The sequence below is a fragment of the Mastomys coucha genome, unplaced genomic scaffold (assembly GCF_008632895.1).
Source record: "Mastomys coucha isolate ucsf_1 unplaced genomic scaffold, UCSF_Mcou_1 pScaffold13, whole genome shotgun sequence".
NCBI lineage: Eukaryota > Metazoa > Chordata > Mammalia > Rodentia > Muridae > Mastomys > Mastomys coucha.
Window position 1 is genome coordinate 69,762,438 of NW_022196895.1, and position 17,844 is coordinate 69,780,281.

The 17,844-nt window shown below is 50.2% G+C and overlaps 1 protein-coding gene and 1 long non-coding RNA gene across 7 annotated transcripts in view; one reads left to right on the forward strand and one right to left on the reverse strand.

Annotated features, from left to right (window-relative positions):
- Positions 1-338: 338 nt before the first annotated feature.
- The window catches only part of Mapk4 (mitogen-activated protein kinase 4), a 152,401-nt gene continuing 134,895 nt past the window's right edge, over positions 339-17,844 (reverse strand). For all 4 annotated transcript variants that reach the window (XM_031366015.1, XM_031366018.1, XM_031366017.1 and 1 more), the window contains exons 3-6: positions 14,560-14,704; positions 10,327-10,488; positions 5,747-5,948; positions 339-2,903 (exon numbers count right to left, since the gene is read on the reverse strand). In XM_031366015.1, the coding sequence (XP_031221875.1) occupies positions 2,207-2,903; positions 5,747-5,948; positions 10,327-10,488; positions 14,560-14,704 (1,206 nt within the window). In that variant the 3' untranslated portion in view covers positions 339-2,206. The remainder of the gene's footprint in view (positions 2,904-5,746; positions 5,949-10,326; positions 10,489-14,559; positions 14,705-17,844) is intronic.
- LOC116087342 overlaps positions 5,397-17,844 on the forward strand; it is a 17,076-nt gene continuing 4,628 nt past the window's right edge. Inside the window, exons 1-3 of one of the 3 annotated variants that reach the window (XR_004117377.1) lie at positions 5,399-5,461; positions 7,073-7,144; positions 10,380-10,510. This is a non-coding gene — a long non-coding RNA (uncharacterized LOC116087342). Of the gene's footprint in view, positions 5,462-6,971; positions 7,145-10,379; positions 10,511-17,844 lie in introns of those variants that run through there. The other 2 variants (XR_004117375.1, XR_004117376.1) reach the window with 2 other exon arrangements.

Genomic DNA, 17,844 nt, shown 5'->3' on the forward strand with positions numbered 1-17,844 from the left:
CCTGGGATGGGTGTGGTCCAGGTGGCTATTTGGGACAGGTTTGTTCTCTGCAATTTCATGATATTAAGACCTTCTATGATAGTAAGGACCGGTCTTGATCAAAGGTGTGGTATTGACACCAACATTGTAGAAATCTACAAGACAGGACACCAGGCCTCAGCAGCTTAATTCTGATCCCACACGTGTAGATTCTTTCCTTTCAGAACCCCTCTCCCGACCCCACAACCTCATATTCACTCCTCCAAACACTGGTCTTCATGATGCAGAGAGAAGCCAGCAAGGCTCTTGTGACTCAACCATGGTAAAAGACGCCAATTAATGTGACAATTCCTGAAGGATCTATGTTCCAATAAAACTTTATTTGGCTCATCTTGATCAAGTTTAATAATATTTAACAGATTCTTTTAAGAACATGAATAATTATAACAATTCTCTATGAACTCGTGGTCAGTCAGCAGCATGTCCCTTTACTCAAAAAGTAAAGCCTCCCTTAGGGGACAAATGGCACATAAGGAGGGGGTGTGCATTGCATTTTCTTAAAGAAAAAAAGAAAAAAGAATAAAACCTAAACACTTTATATTTACATATTTTTCCACTTAAAATTCGGTCAGCATGATTGTTTTAAAATATATGTTCCTGATGCATTGTAGGTTCCAATATACAAATCATAGTTAGCTAGATTGAAGGTGCTGCGATGTGAGAATGAACACAGGACAAGGAGATCTCTCAACAGACCAGCTAGACCTCTTGTGGGTATCTTTGGGATGTCGGCAGGGGGCAGGGCGGGAGAGGGGGAGAGGGAGGCAGTGTTCAGGGTCGGACTGGGGACTGTTGGCTATTCCCCCAACCCCCTGCCCCGTGCTTTTTCCACAGAGGGCTTTGGACTGACTCCAAGTTTGTCTTAACCTAAGCTACCAGGGTGTGACACTTTGAACCCCTTTCTTTGTCTTGACTTCTCCATCTCCACAGCTGACTCTTTAGGACACTTGAGGTTGGGACCCCCTTTTAAACTCCTAGTTTATCTTTCTGGGTTTGTTGCCCTACGGCTGCTAGCTCTCAGGCCAGTCCTTTAGGGTCTACTCTTGGCTAGGATCAAATGGATGCTTCTGATCGTGGGCGACATGAATGAAGGATGATGGGCCTTCTGTGGAATCTTCCCTCTCTTAACTCATTTGTTTTTATGGAAAGCACCTTATTGCTTTTCTTACAAATGAGCAATTGGTGCCAAGAACATTTTGGTCCTGAAAGAGGCTTAGAGAGGAGCTGTGCGTGTGTGTGGATGGGGTGGGTGGGATGCTGGGGACTGGACAAGAGGGATTCTTGCGATTGTTGTCTTCAAACTCACCCATGTATGATATCCACTGGGGAATGAGTCAGGAAAGTGCACAGGGCATGCAGGAGGAGAGGTGTAGGCACAGGCCTGGGAGATGACTCAATTTGCCCCCAGCCCCCAGACTGCTCGCATGGGAACTTCAGACTGAGCTGGGTTGGTTAAATACAGGGAGGTGGCAGGTGAGAAATTTAAGCACATTTAAGCACTTGGAGAGTCATAGAAATATGGCTAGGTGACTAGGAGAGAGAAACTGGTTCTGTTTCCAGTTTCAGAAAACAGGAACCATTGTCCTAAATCAAAGGGACGGATGGGACAGACCGTGAGGGAAAGCGAGAAGCACTTGGGACCAAGTTTTCAGACCAAAAAGCCAAAGTGACCACCGCAGGGGAAGACATGATGCTGTGGTCAGACACTGGTCCAGGGGCAGGAACTTGGGACACAGGCTTTATACCCTGACACCACTAGGCTTGTGGTCCTAGCGGCTTCTCTGGGCCCAAATGTCCATTTGAGACTAGGTGGGGTCACATGGCTTGGAAACTGTCTGCAGGCTGTTTCTGACCCCGAGACCCTAGTAGGGCTGTAGATTGCTACCCAAGATGCCCTTTCTTCCCCTGCACACTCTCAACAGGCCTTCCCTTCGATGGGAAACTGTCAGCTCCCAGCCAGGTTCTGTTCAAACCCGCTCCCAGGGGTTAAAGGCTAGTTATTAAGGCAGTTTAAGAAACGGACATTCTTCTTGCTCCCCAGATCCGCGTGTGTTCTGCTAACCCCAATACAGCAGAGAGGGGATGAAGGAGTGCTAGGGATTAAGGAAGTGGTCCAGCTTTCGGGGTGGGGTCTTGTTCCGGGAGTTCTCCCGCACCCCTTCTGGGCTCACCACCTTTCTTTGGAGAAGGCCTCTGTCTGTACGAGGTCACCAGGGTGCTCGGAGATGCACGCACCATTCAGGTCGCCCAGTTTGTTTTCCGGTAGGTCCTCAGGTTTGGTGCAGAGCTTTAGGGCACGCGAGATGAACACGTCTAAGTCGAACTGGGGACTGGCACCCCCATCAATGGGTGTGGGGTGTCCCGGGGGTGAGGCAGAGAGACGGGGCTCTGGGGCATCAGGGGGAGGACTGGCACGCTCAGGACCACTTTGTGTGCTCTTGACCCACTGCGCAATCTCCAGAAAGAGGCTTGCTGGCTCATCCTCGCGTGACACCGAGTCTGCTGCAACGGCAGCCCTGGGGGGTGCGCTGGCCGCCTGCTTCCAGTGCGACAGGTCCAGGATGAGCTTGGGTTCCGAGTAGTGGTGGGGCTTGTTGTCACGCCACAGCAGCTTGTCCAGGTAGGATGGGGACCCCACCTTGTAGTCGCAGGACCGTCCATAGTCGGCCTCGAAGGCACGCTCCATGGACGAGTGTGACTGCTCCAGGAAGCGCTCCGAGCTGCTCTGTGAGTCTTTGCGTGGGTCCACCTGAACATCCTCCGCCAGGGGCGTAGAGCCTGCGCGTGGGTCGCGCTGCACCTCGCTCGTGTCCTGGCACCGGTCAGGCCGCCATTCCAGATCTGACGACAGGCTCACAGGATACCTACAAACGTGCAAAAGAAGGCATGATGTTAATTAAGCCACACTCAGGGAGAATGGGGAGCCAAATAGCCTAATCTCTGGCCTCTGCTCACAAGCCGGCTCATTGTTCCTCCTTGTCGCTAGAGGGCAGGTACTTTTCATCCCTCCAGGTTGGAGTGTGCTGGCGCTGGTGAAAGCGAGCTTCAGGGGCCCAGCTAGGACTGATCTGCGAGTTTAGTCTTCATAGTCTTTAATAGTCAATCGACAACGTTTTTGGACTCTCACCGTGTGCAGGCATTAGGTGATGGACTTGTGAACAAAACAACAATACGGTCTTCCTTATGGTACTTTCTAATTGGCTCACCTATGTAACTCATATAATAACATGGGGTCTTGTTAAACTGAGGATCCGGACCCTGACGCTCTGCATGGGGCCTGGGATTCTGCATTTCTAAAAGGCTCCCTGTTGCTGCTGCTGATCCTTGGACCCGTGCACTTAGAGCAGCAAGGCCAGGTGCTTCCCAATCCTGCCTCAGATTTGAATCACAACAGGAGGATGAAAAATAAGTACCAGGTATCCCTATATCCTTGCTGCCCACTATCAATGTTGTGGTTTAGTAGGTCTAGATGAACCTGTCTGGGCATGTTTATGAGACTTCTCCCAGGGATTCTAAGACGCAGCCAAGTCTGATAACCTCTGCCGTGCTGGATCTGGATAGGTGCCTCGGAGCACCTTGCCTCCAAGTAGAGCAGATGGGGCCTGCAGAAAGATCACAGACGCCATCAAGGGAAGCCAGCGATCCTTGGAATTCTGCCCTCTACTGACTGCCCTGTAGCCAAGGAGACTGAAATCAGATAGCTACGAGCAAACGGAGGGCAGATGGGCAGGCAGGTGGCTGGCTGTCAGCCCTGGCTGAGTCCCTTTCTTATGCCAGGTACTGCGGTTGAGAGCACAGACAAGGTGGCAGCTCCTGGCCAGCTGCTCCCTGAACCAGAGGGCTGATGCTCACACAGGACAAATTAGACTAGCCAAGGCCAGGCAGCTGCAGCCCACAGGCTGCGGGGTTCGCTGGCTCTGGCTGGAGAGGTAGGGAAAGGCTTGAGCTGCCCACTGCCCAGGAACACCATTAATGTAGGCACAGCTCTCAGAGTTCAGCACTGTCCTTTCCCCAGATGCCCTTGAAATTGCAGGGGGTTCTGGGAAGAGGAGCTGGGAAGCACCAGCATTTGTCTGTTACACCCCCCAAGTACTGGGCATATATTATCTACTACCTTTGCAGCAATTCTGAGAGGACTTATTTTGACCACCAGTCTTTTTTATTTGTTTGTTTGCTTGTTTGTTTGTTTGTTTTTTGAGACAGGGTTTCTCTGTGTAGCCCTGGCTGTCCTGGAACTCACTCTGTAGACCAGGCTGGCCTCAAACTCAGATATCCACCTGCCTCTGCCTCCCAAGTGCTGGGATTAAAGGCGTGCACCACCGCTGCCTGGCTGACCACCACAGTCTTAAAGATGAGAAAATTAGCATGCCACAGTGGTGACTGTCGATGGAGGTGTCCAACCTTATCACCTCTGTCCTTTGTGCAGGTGTGATGGGGGAGCCCCGGAGCTTCAGGTACTACCCTGAACTTAACTAGCAGGGACCTCAGGTACCCAGTGACCTCAGGTACCCTGCCGTAGTTTTCTCTGGTGCCACTCCAACACTGTGAGCCCTGAATTCTGTGGCTTGGAGGAGGGGGCAGGCACGCGTCTAAGGACTAGTCTCGGGCAGCCTCAGCATGAGGTTGCCAGAAGAGCCTATTAATCTCCATTCGCTGACAAGAAGAAGCCAGCAAACCTGCCCCAAATAACAGTGCCCTGCCCCCTCTCTGCACCCCCTCAATTTTGAAACCTATCATCTGTCAAATGAGTAAAAAAAGAGAAATTGCCTATCTGTCCCTTATGTAACAAGCTGTCACAGTTGCATGGCAGTGGGGTTCCCAGTTGGCCCCCTCGGAGCTGATGCAACTGAGCACCCCCTCCACCGCTCTTTCTAAACGGAGCGGTACTGGTGCTGCCTCCAGACATTAGCAGATGGCGGTGCCCCAGTGCCTGATCTGAGAAAGCCAGGACGGGAAAGGATCTATGAGATCAGGACTATTCCTGCAGCAATGGTTTAAAAAAAAAAAAAAATCTACGTTTCTCCAATCCTGACACTTGTCAAGGGTCCTGAAGCCATGTGAAGCTTAACAGTGAAGCTCTTCGCGTGGGACACAGATACGGTCTGGGGATAGCCCTTCAGAGGTTTGCTGTGTAACATGATGCCAGTGTCTTAACCTCTCTAGGCTGTATCTTTCTCCTGGACAATGACAATGACACAGCCTCTTTCAAGGACAACTCCCTCCTGGGAGGTGTGAATGATGTGCAAAGTGAGAAATGTTTCTCGAAGGGAGGAATTGTGTGCTGTTTTCTTCCTTTGTGTTGTCATAGTTGGCCTTCCAAGGGTAAAACCATGACTGAAAAAAATGTTGTTCAGTGGCAGAGTGGTTGCCTAGTATACTCTAGGGAAAAAGATCCCAGCCTGTTCATGAAATACTATAGCAGGTACTCACTAGCACTTGCCCCGGTGTGCCCCAGAGTTCAGTCTTAGGGTATCAAGGAAAGCTGGGGGCATTGTTCTGTAGAATGGAAGTCTGCCTAGATGGCTAACTGGATGGCTAGTTAGTGGAATGTTTGGGGACAGGAGAAAGGCAGGGGACTAATCTAGGACACATGCCCCATGCGATACACAAAATGAGAAACAGAGGTCATGGAGAATCAATGGGCCAAAGGGAAATGAGAGAACAAGGGAACATGTCTCCGGACATGACACCAGCCCTGGACACGCACCTGTCCCAGTTGGAGAGCTGGCTCTGACTGGCAGCCATCAGCACAATGTCATCGATCTCGTCTTCAATGCGGAAAGGGTGTTGTGAGGTGGGCTCATCCTCAGGGCACGAATACGGGCTCATGTAAGGATGCTGCAGCCCCATCTCGGCTGTTAAGCGGTCCATGGGGTTAAAGGTCAGGATCTTCTCCAGAAAGTCAATGGCTGCAGGGAGGAGCAAAGGCCACAAAGGTCACGTGCTGTTCCTGCCATGCTGGGAAGGGTTCTCGGCAGTGGTGACAGTCCCTGGTGCTTGTGACTCTGTGTTTGCAAGAAGCGGTTTCTCGATTTTGCAATTGGACTCACCAGGGCTGCAGATGGGGTTAGGAGACTTGCTGAGGGTCTCCCTGCTGGTCAGAGGAGCTTGAGGCCACAGCCTGCCTTACTCCAGTCTGCTCTAAACATGGGGCTTGGGGACAGGTAGGGGTGATCCTTGAGTCACAGATGTTCATTTCCACTGGGATCCTCCTGGCGACAGGAGTGGGGTTCAGGGTACTCAAACATATTCCCCTAGACTAGGTTGAGGAGTTCTGGAGGAGGTGGGTGAGGGCCCATGGAAGAAAGCCCTGCTGGGAAAGATGAGTGTGGAGATGTATGGAGGGAGAAGGAGGGACAGAGGATGTCCCCGGTCTGAGGACAGGGCTCTTTCTACAATGTGTCACCCTTGGAATTCTTACCAAGACAGGTGACTTAATACTCAGAAACACTGAGCACTCCGTTAGCAGGGCCCTCCTGGGTTTGGCAGCCACCCACCAGTGACTAGATGCAGGGACTCTGGGTGGCAGGCACTTAGGAAAGGAAGGGCTAAGAGCCTTGTCACAATAGTGGTCATTTGTCAGCTTGTATGACAGTCTATTAAGCCCTCAGCAGCTGGCAGTTATCTGGCGAATGCTGGTTGTACAGTATCCTGTACCCAGTAGCTACTATGCATCCCTTTGAGTGGGGCTGTGCCTTGGTTTATCTCAAAGCCTGGCTTAGGGATTTGTAGAGCTTCTCACCCTGTAAATTTTACTGGTTCCACTTGAGCCATGCTTACTCATGGTTCTGGCCCACATATGAGCTCTAAGCCTGGGTTACCTGATCTTTTTTTTTTTTAAAGATGTATTTATTATTATAAATGAGTACACGGTAGCTGTCTTTAGACCACCAGAAGAGGGCGTCAGATTTCATTACGGGTGGCTGTAAGCCACCATGTGGTTGCTGGGATTTGAACTCACGACCTTTGGAAGAGCAGCCAATGCTCTTGCCTGCTGAGCCATCTCACCAGCCCGGGTTACCTGATCTTACAGTTCTTCAAACTGAACCGAACCTGGCCCCTCGTAACGGCCCTGCATCTCTTTGCAAGAAACATCACCAACCATGTAAGAAAAGTCAATGACTTCAGAAGGTTACCGGCTTCCCAAGAGGACTCAACGGTCTTGTAGAACCCTAGGTTGCAAGATCAGCTAAGCAACAGAGACTCTGAGCCCTCCCTGATGCTCAGAGAGTCTCTGGCTGCAGACCTGGAAAAAGTCCTGCTGCAAACTGCTCAGGGCTGCACAGACCAGGCAGGGTACAGCTCCGGGATGGCAAGTTTTTCCTTTTGGGGTCCTCTCGTCTGTCTTACCTGCTGCTGCTACCCATGGTCTTTAGGAAAAGCAATTGAGCACCAGACCTTTAAATGCTCCGCTGCTATCTTTATCAAGAAAGACCAGTGAAGTTGGGAGGGGAAAGTGACAACCCAGGCTGCTCCCCCGACAGGGGTGAAATTGTCCTTGTCCCTCTCTCCGACAGGCCAGTCTCCAACCAGTGCCTGAGATAGAAATGTCTCTCCTCTATCAATCCTAGATCTGCTCTCTTAAATATCACTCCTGAACTTAGCTCTGCTGTCACTGGCCCCCAGAACCAGCGTGACCCCTCTGTCCTATGATTGGCCTTCATTTTAAGATAATGGTTTTGTACCCGCCCCCCCCCCCAAGCTCCTTCTCATAGCACTACATAGGTTTGTTTCTTTGATACGTTCCTGAATTGAGGGTGACTTGTGACTGGGGCCCATTCTGGACTAATATATGTATTATCTAGCTCAACCACAGACCCACACTCCTACAGGAGACTTTGTACTCTGCTTGGCTTCTGTTGAATGTGCTTGCCCAGGGTGGCCTTGTACACTTTCTTCAGAGAACAGATCTGAGGGCCTGGTCCTGGGAGAGCCATTTACCCTTAAATAGCTGAAGACATTTCTTGTACAATGAGGCTTCAGTATAATTACGTCACTTTCCTCTGGCCCACTGTATCCTACCCGGGGCTCTTAGAGCCTCAGGCACACTGGAAAGATGCCCTCTGGCAGGTGGGTACAACTCAGTTCCTTCCCCTGCTTTGTCTACCACACCCCTTCTATGTGTTCTCGCATCAGTTTTGTCTTTTTTTTTTTTTTTTAAACTAGACTTTCCCCTTTGTGTGTTTACTTGTGACTCTACCAAACTAGACTCACCCACTGTGGAATCAGGTCCTGCCTCCCTGGGTCTTTCACCTGTCATGTGATGGCCACTCAAGCTGCTGAGAGATGTTGTCACCTAGTTGGAGTCTCTTACCCTTCGAGGGTACCACCAGGCAGACAGTTCGGCTTCTCTTGGCTTGGAGACCTCGAACATACAGTTAGAGCGAATGAAGCTGAAGGCCGCCATGGGCTCTTTTTCCTAATGCTTTGCTACCATAAGACCAGTGGTCGCTGAGGTTCTCTTTTAAGACAAGAGGCACACTGAGGGGACACTAGCTGACGCTGCACAGTGGGAGGTGAAGCTAGCAAGTCTTAAAGGCACACTCGATCAGCTCTGGGGTCAAGTGCAGATTTAGAAGCTGGGCTGTGGAAGCCCTCCAGGCCCTTCTTACGTTTTCTGCTTGACCACACCTATGTCCCTTTAAATTCTTGTCCCTAATTCACTTTCCCAGCTCCAGAGGATTAACAACTGTTGACGGGCCATGGTGAGGAGCTTTGCATTTGGTCACTTGCTGACTTTGTCTGGAGCTTTGCATTTGGTCACTTGCTGACTTTGTCTGGAGGCAGCGTCCACTCCTCTCTGGGCTACATCAGTGAGGGGCTGCTGGGTATGGCTGCTTGCGGAGAGGAACGATGTGGGCAACAAATCCAGATCCAGAACTCTTGGAGCCAAGGCACTGGCTCCACTTCCCCACCTTCCTCTGGGGAAGGAGGGCCGCAGGCTAAGCCAGCAGCATTAGAAGGGGTGTCCCAGTGCCTGAGTGACCCTGTAGAGCAAGTCCACCATACTGGCCATCATGTTATGTAACAGAATGGTGCACCTTTGTCTTTCCTCAATAAGAAATCAATCTTACTCAAGCCACCGGGATCTCGGGTCTCTCTTAAAATTGGCTGAGGTTGTATGCCACCTATATGAGAGACCCACTGATGACATAGCACACACAGCCTACAGAACAATTCTTTTACACCACAGGCTTGAGCCCACGCTACTCATCTGTCACCACCAACCTATTGTGGTTTGGATTGGAAATGTCCCCCAAAGATGGGAACTGAAGGCCTGGTTCCCAGAGTGTTGATATCCTGAGAGGCCTGCTAAAAAGTGGTGTATCAGGAGGGCTCTGACGTCACCAGTGAGTCCATCCACCAGCGGATTCATAACTGAATAAACTGTCAGAGAAGGCAGTGAGGTTGGATGAGAGGAAGTAGGTCCCTAGGGTGTGTCCTTCAGGGGTGTGTCCTGTTGGTTGCCACTTGTTCATGCTCTTAGATTTGTCCCTCCCTCCTCTTATTCATGGCTCATGAAGTGAGCAGCTTCGCTCTCTCATGTCCCCTCTGCCATGATGTCCCGATTCCCACAGACCCATCAACAAGGGGGCCTGGTGACTGAAATTCAGAAACTGTGAGTGAAAAATGAACCTTTTCTCCTTTATGTCTCTCATGTACTTTGTCACAGACAGGGAAGGCTGACCAATACCTGCTCTAAGGTTCTACCACGCCTATTTTACAGTTATCGAAACTGGTCTGCTTAGATGGACACAGCTAGTCAGTGGGAACTGAGAACTGACCATAGGTCTAGCCCTGAAGCTGAGAACGGCATTCTCTGTACTACATCAAGTCTCCAGGGGAGAGGAGTCAGTAAGGGAGGCAGGCAGAAAGAACATGCTATGCATCCATCCCTCTAGTGACTGTCTCAGGGGCTGCCGCGTGGCCAAAACCTGCTGAAAGCACGGGTTGACTATCCCTTATCCAAATTGTTTGCCACCTGAATCTTTTAAATTTCAGGTTATCTTCCAATCTTTATAATTTATATACTCCTTACTGGTTGTGAACTCCTAGTCCCCAAATCTAAACACCCAAGTGTTCTAAATCATGAAACCTTTTTGAGCTTGTAGCCAGGAGAGACACCCATTGATTGTCAGGGATGCTCGATGTATAAATCCCAGACATCATTCTGATCTTTGGATGGAGGACCGCCTGTCCTTGCCCCTGCCCCTGCCCCTGCCCCTGCCTGACATTAAAGCCAGAATCCAGCCTCGTGGGAGGAGGCGCCAGTGCAAGCTCGGATACCTTCACTGTTGACATCCGGGAGCAGCTTGCGTAGTGGTCTCTTCACCTCCCAGGTGCTGCTGACGAAGGACGGCATCACCCTGAGCAGCTCCTCCTTGTCTTCCTCCCGGACCACAGGAATCGTCTCTAGGATGAGCTGCATCTGCTCCAGCTCGTGAGCCCCTGGGGAGGCAAATGGCACGTGGTAAGTTGTTATCCCTGGACCGCTGTATATGGGGATGCTCTGGAGCCGCCTCAGCTGACTAGAGAGGACACCAGAGGACAGTGGGCAGCACTAGGCTCAGGGCTGAGGGACTTGGGGCTAATAGTCACCCCACCACTAATTGGCTGTGTGGATGCTGCAGAGGGCTGCTGTTTCTGGGGTTGGCTTTGCTAAATGTATAGTTTAGTTGAACATAAAATACCCCTCAGGGACTCATGTGTTTGAACACTTGGACCCCAGTGGGTTAGTGCTGCTTTGGGAGACCGTGGACTTTTTGTGGCATAGGGCTTACCTGGCTGACACAGGCCAAATGGGGAAGACCCTTGTGGTCAGTAGCCCTGGTTTTGGCTTGAGTTCTCTGCTTCCTGTGCACCACTGAGATGTGAACCAGCTGCGCAATACATTTCTCACTGCCACCGAGCAGGCCACTTCCTTCACCAAGCCCTCCCTGTCGTGACACTATAAGCCAACATAACCTTGGCTTCCATACGGTATTTCTGTCAAGTATCTTGTCACAGTCATGAGGACAGTCACTCCTCCAGGGCTGGTATCTAGTTCTGTCTGGGGTTTATCTATTCCGGTAGCATCTGGCATCTCTGCAGTAGGTTTCTCAAGTGGACTGAGTCAGCTGATGCTGAGGCCATGGGAGCAACCAGGCTATGACGTTGTACATTCTCTACTACAATGGGGAAGGAAGTTACAAGGCCAAAGTGAGCCTTCTCTGTGAATTTCCACAGAGGAGGAGCCCAGCCGGAAAATTCTCAGGAGCAAGAAAACAGGAAATGATGGTTGAATTTGGAAGGCCTTTTGAGCTCATTTCCTGTGTGGGCACAAGGAGGAAGATGGGTTCTGCCAGCTCTGAAGCAGAAGCAGTAGGGTAGGATAGAGCTAAGCCTTCATTCATCCATTCACTCACTCATTCAATAGTTATGTGTTGGGTGCTATGGTAGGTTTGACTAAAACAAGCTCCCATAGGCTCTCAAGGTTGAATGCTTAGTCACCAGGAGGTAGAACAGTTTGGGAAGGATTAGGGGGCATGGCCTTGTTAGACATGTGTCACACGGGGGTGGGCTTTGAGGTTTCAAAAGCCAACACCAGTCCCAGCGCCTCTCTGCCGTCTGCCTGAGGATGAGGATGTAAAGTTCTCAGCCATTGCTCCAGTGTTCTACCTGTCTGCTTCCTGCCATGGTGACTATAGATTCACCCTCGGAAACTGTAAGCAAGTCCCCGATTTGTGTTTTCTTTTATATGTTGCTTTGGTCACAGCAATAGAGCACTAAGTAGGCCAGGTGCCTTCTCTGTGCCAGGCATCATGCTGAAGATGCTACCTCTCCAGGCTGTTCTGCCCTCATACCTTCTCAGCCTTCATCGGGGCTCTTTCTAATCCTCTCTGCCAGGCTGAGCCCTCGGTTATATTTCTTCTTCCTGGAAAGCCCTTCCAGGCCATCCACGTGTACAGTGAGCCTTCTTAGTCCACTGGCTTCTGCAGAATCCCAGTCTCCCAGCAGCTGGTGGCTTAGGAAGTATCACGCCCTAGTGGCTATTCATTCCCCCAAGCCTCATCTTGCACTACACGTATTCAAAGGTCTACAGCTTTGAGAGTTCTCTTAAAGAGATGCCCGTGGGCTTTCCCTGTCCTGAGCTCAAACCTAAGGGACTCTAGGAGCCTCTTGTGGGTTGTCTTCTCTGGATGAGTACTTTAAATCATTCTTCAGGGGACAAGAAAGTCATTGGCGATCAAGTTCGGACAGTCTCTAGACCTCCGACTCTTCTCCTCTGTGACAAAAGAACACAGCCCCGAGCTTGGAGTCACCTCCTTAGTGAGGGCTGAGCTGGCAGGGAACTAGGCCTTCTTTGTGAGCTTCTGCTAGAGAGCAACTGTGTCATACCAGAGACAGCCAGTGGTGTTTCATGATTTACCCAGTGGACAAAGGGTGGAAATGTGGGGAGTCTGACAGCCCTGGAAGCAGACCTGACCATCCATGGACTCCTCTCTTCCAACACCTTTTAGGAGGAGGATGACCTCTGACGCTTGGAATGACTTGTAAAGGGAACCCACTCCGCTGGCACACCAGAGGGGCCAGCACATAGCAAATGTGTGATAAACCTCACCTTCCACTGCTTTCTAGAGCCGGAGAACATGACTTTCCCAGAAAAGCCAATGACATAAATCTGGGCGGATGTTCGATGAGGAGTTATCTCTGTGAAGATCAGCTCCAGGCACCTCTCAGCACATAGGTCACATAGGCGGGCAGGATTACAGCAAGAAGCACAAGACTAGGGTCATGTAGGCCATATGAAGGACTGATGCCTACTGGTGACAGATGTCACTTGGGGGAGGAATATTAGCATTCTGAGTTTACTAAGGAACCATTGAAAACTGGGAGCAGGTGCTGTGTTACCTCTCTTCCTCCCCTGCTGACATGTCCTTGGGGTCAGAGACAACCTCACTAGCTACTGGCTTTCCTACCTTCCTTGTAACGAAGCTCTGTCTCTCGCTGTCTCCCTGTGCATTGCCTTGGTTCTTAATACTGTAGCCAGGGGGACCAGGGCTAGCTTAGAAGCCAGAGTCAGCAAAAGCATCATTCCATGCAAGCAGGTGGGGACTAGGAAAGGGATCCCAGACAGAGGAGAGTGAGAAGCAGGTGTGGAGACCGGGCTAGCGAGGGAGGTGGAGGCCATCAACCCAGGAACCTGAGTCAGAGGGTGCCGGGGACAGCTGCTGCTAATCAGCAGCAGGACAGGATGAGAGGAAAATGGGTTCTTCTGAATTTAAGGACAGTCAGGCCTGTGGTCTGGGTGCGCAGAGCTCCCGTGGCCATATTCAGAGGCCATTGGGTCATGGGTAGTCTAATGCATGGAAGAGTGTACAGCTGAAGCAGGTGAGTGCTGCTCGGAGGAAGTAGCTCATGTGGCCATGTGCTTGAAGGGTGGGTATTCTCTCTGTCCGTCCATCTCTCTCTCTCTCTCTCTCTCTCTCTCTCTCTCTCTCTCTCTCTCTCTCTCTCTCTCTCTCTCTCTCTCCCCCCTTCTCAGCATCACCTTCCCACTATTAGATTTCTGCTTTGCCACAGATCTGAATGATTAAAGTCAGCTAAACGGTAGCTGATACCTCTGAAACTGAGTCAGGGTTAAGCCTTTAGGTTGTTTATATTGGGAATTTTGTCACAGCAATGCAAAATGTCAAAGGGAGATGACAGATAGGGGTGGGGTGGGGTGGGTGGGGTGGGTGGGGTCCAGCGAGGAAAAGCCTAAGTGGAGACAACACACACTCCTGCCATCAAGGAGCAAGAACAACATGGAGATGAAGTGCCCTGGGAGAGCCAACAGGGATGGGTGTCAGAGCCATAATGGAGGACAGGGGCTTCAGTGGGAGTTGATAGATTAGGGAAGCAATGGGTTCCCAGTCCCACTGCCCCACCATCAGAGAAGGAGGAGGAAGAGCCTGAACATACTGTGCGGGAGTTTTTAGCACTTAATCTGAAGGTGTTGGAATATAGTGGGATTTAGTTCACTTGAGCTACTATAACAAAATACCCTAGACCAAATGGCTTATAAACAACAAACGTTTATTTCTTGAAGCTCTGGAGGCCGAGAACTCCCAGATCAAGGCACTTGTAGGTTCAGTGGCTAGTGAAAGGCTTGCGTCTCATAAAGGGAGCATTCCTGATATATCCTCATGTGGTGTAAGGAGTGAGGGGACTCAGGAGGATTGATTAGTCCCACGAGGACTTTCCCTGAGTCCCAAGTTTTGATAGTACCACATTAACGTGGTAGCTTCAGACCCTAGCAAAATGGCTAGTAGACTGCAAAAGTCCTGTGCACATAAGGCTAATTTGGCTTTTATAGTATTTTTGTATGAAATACAATACTACGAAATACTATGTCTACAAGAAGTATCATAAAATGCACACACACACACACAAAGTCATTTAGGCAAAAGATTAGCAATGTTTTGGGCTTGGTGGGTGTTTTGTATGCAATTTGAACAACACTGGGAAGGAAGCACGTGGCCTTGGCTAGCAACTTACCAGCGAAGAGCATTTTCCCTGTGAGCATCTCTGCTAGGATGCAGCCAGCTGCCCACATATCGATGGCTTTTGTGTAGTTGTTCGGGGACAGGAGCAGTCGTGGAGAGCGGTACCACTTTGTCACCAACCCTTCTGACAGATAACCCTAAAAGATAAAGTCCCCTATGTTATCAGCCAGAGATCTGCAGATGCTGCTCCCTCTTGTCCCTATTGGTTTTTCCTCCCAGTGAGGATCAGAGCTTCTTTCAGTATCCCTCTGTCTTTGTTCCTTTTATCTCGATAATAGGTGTGGGGATCTTACAAGGCCCTGGGATTCTTCTTGGTGGGAGGGAGGAATCCAGGGTATCTCCCTATTCTGGAAGGAATTTTTTCTGAACCCCCTGATATAGAACCAAGTCTGCCCACGTTCATTAATGGGAGCCATGTTCAAGTTCACCGCTGCCATCAACCGTCATTATAAAACACTGGGATTGTGTTCAATGGCTGCCTCTGAGAAGCAGCCTTAGATCTGAAGTTGAGCCAGTACCATTTATATTGATGATGGGAGTTAACACGGCCCCAAACCCAGGCCTGTGCGGAAAACAAGAACCTCCTTAACCCATAGAGGCAAACGATGGGTCAGCAAAGCAGCCCCGAGCCACAGGGCAGCTAGGGCTTCTCTAGGGCCAGGGGATGCTGGGGATCCTACAGAATTTTGAGGGATAGATGTTTTGGCTGATTTGATGCATAGTCCGGGATGGTATTGGTCCTAACTGCACATGGCGATGACCTTTTAGGTGCAGACAGGGAAATATATTCAGGCAACACAGAAGTCGTCCTCGGTGTAACTCAGAAACTGGGCCTGAAAGTGAAGCCAGAACTGTCTATGTGGATTTTACAGAATGGCTCATCACTGAAGGAGAGGCACTGACCCTTTTGTGGGTAAAGGTTAAGACCAAGGGGTCCATTGGAAGTTCTGGGGTCGGTCTTGATAGTTGCTCTTGCTCTCAGTTTGGCATCTAAATTTGTCTCTGTTCTGATATAAAAGACATCAGAATCTTAAGGCAAAACAGACAAAGAAGGAGGAAGCCTGAGTACCCAGGAGCAGGAGGAAGCCCGCGTACCCAGGAGCAGGAGGAAGCCCGCGTACCCAGGAGCAGTACTCAGGAGCGTCCTGGTCCTGCCTCTCGCACTAGTCTTGAGCCTCTTTCCTGGTTGAACAAAGACCGAGAGCAGACCCAAGACTTCGAGTGTGGGGAAGGGCAGAGGAGGACACTTTTGTCATGCAGATTTGGGTTCGCTCCTGGTTCCTACTTTCCGTCCCAAGTCAGGCCACTGTAACCAGAATCCTTCACACCCCGGGAGGGCAGTTAACAGCAGCTCCAATTTTTCTGCATCTTTCTGTCTTGAAGTTTGGCCATAAAGACATTCTTGGATCTATCTTCGCCCATAACTAGCCATAAGGTGTTCCTCATTTTCAAGGGAAACAAAGAGAGACTAGGAAGAACACAGGCCCTCCACTCATTCTGTGAGCACTTGGTTTACATTTATTTATTATGTATACAGCACTCTGCCTGTATATACATCGGCATGCCAGAAGAGGGCACCAGATCCCTTTACAGATGGTTGTGAGCCACCATGTGGTTGCTAGGAATTGAACTCAGGATCATTGGAAGAGCATTCGGTGCTCTTAGCTTCTGAGCCAACTCTCCAGCCCCTACATTTTTTTTTCTTAAACCGGCTTCCTTTCTCCTTGGTTGTGTACATTTCAGCTGTGCTTGTTCAATGAAGTCTCCATGAAAACCCACAGGACAGGTCTTGGAGAGAAGGTTTTCTTGAAGGTAGTGTGCCCAGAGAAGGCCTATCAGAGCCATGTCTCTTTCATCATATCTCACCTTATTGGACCTGCCCATCTGTGTTCTTTAAAATCAACCTGTAGATGTGTTTCCTTGATTTCTGTGACTGGCTCTACCAAATGAACCAACCCAAAGAGAGGTCATGGGAACCTGCACTGACAGCTGACTGGTCAGAAATTCCAGAGTCTGGGACTTGGTACTGGTGTCTCAATGGGGCATTCCGGTGGCACCGAGCCCTCCATGTGGGATCTGATGCTATCTCCAGCTAGACAACATCCAGATTAAACTGACTTCTGAGAACATTATATTGGCTAGTTTTGTGTCGGCCCGACACAGACTAGAATCATTTGAGAGATAGGAGCCTTAATTGAAAAAAAAAAAAAAAAGCCTCCATTAAGATTGGGCTGTAGGCAAGCCTGTAGAACATTTCCTTAATTAGTGATTGATGTGGGAGTGTCCAGCCCATTGTGAACGGTGCTTTCCCTGGGCTGGTCCTGAGTTCTTTAAGAAAGAAGGACGAGCAAACCGTGAGGAGCAAGCCAGTAAGCAGCATTCCTTAAGGGCTTCAGCATTAGCCACTGCCCCCATTAGGGGGATCTGGGGAGTTCCTGTGTCATTTGCTAAGCCCTGTAACAAGAGAAGGCCTGGGACAAACAGGACCTTGCTCTAGATGGGAACCAACAGGGAGCTCCATTTCTGGGCTTAAGGGGCAGACATTGAGGGCCAGGGAGTCCTGCCTGGATAAACCCTAGAGAGTTGATTGGTGGAAGCCTCGGGGGCCCATCCCACCATACTGGTGATCTAAATCCAAAAGAGGAGTCTGTGGAGAGGCTGGGGTAACATTTAGAACTTTCTAGAAACAAACAAACAAACAAAACCAAAAACAACAACAAAACCCAAAAAACCAACTAGCAAATATCTAGGCATGAGACTTGATTTATCAGCAAGACTCATAAATCAGTGAAAGGGGGGATCTCCCATCCTGTGGCCCCATCTGTATGAAGCCTGTTCTCAGCTCTCAGAGTGGTCTTCTTGGGTAGCGCGTGTGCGCACTGTCGGGCTGGCTGAAGGGGTGACAAGCACATGCATAGTGTACCAGAGGGCACACCCTGCAGGCAGCGGTCACAGGCTGGGACCAGGTTGCCATGGGACTGTGTAGCATCAGTGCTCTGAGAAGACAGGTAGCCCACACCCAGGCAGGTCTCCCCGAAATCTCCTCAGTGCTCAGAAGTCAGGGCTGGGGAATGCTCCTTCGTATGGTCTCATCTGCTGCTATCTCACCCTTCAGAGAGCAAGAAGGACTCTGGAGACTCTGTGGGCGAGCAGGGGTGAGAGCTGGATAGAGCATGTGCTTCTGCAGCCGTTCCCATCGGGCCATTTGCTGGCTTTTTGAGTGTGTAGCAAACCCATAGAAGGTTTTGCTTTCAACTGCTTCAAAGTGTTTGGGAAA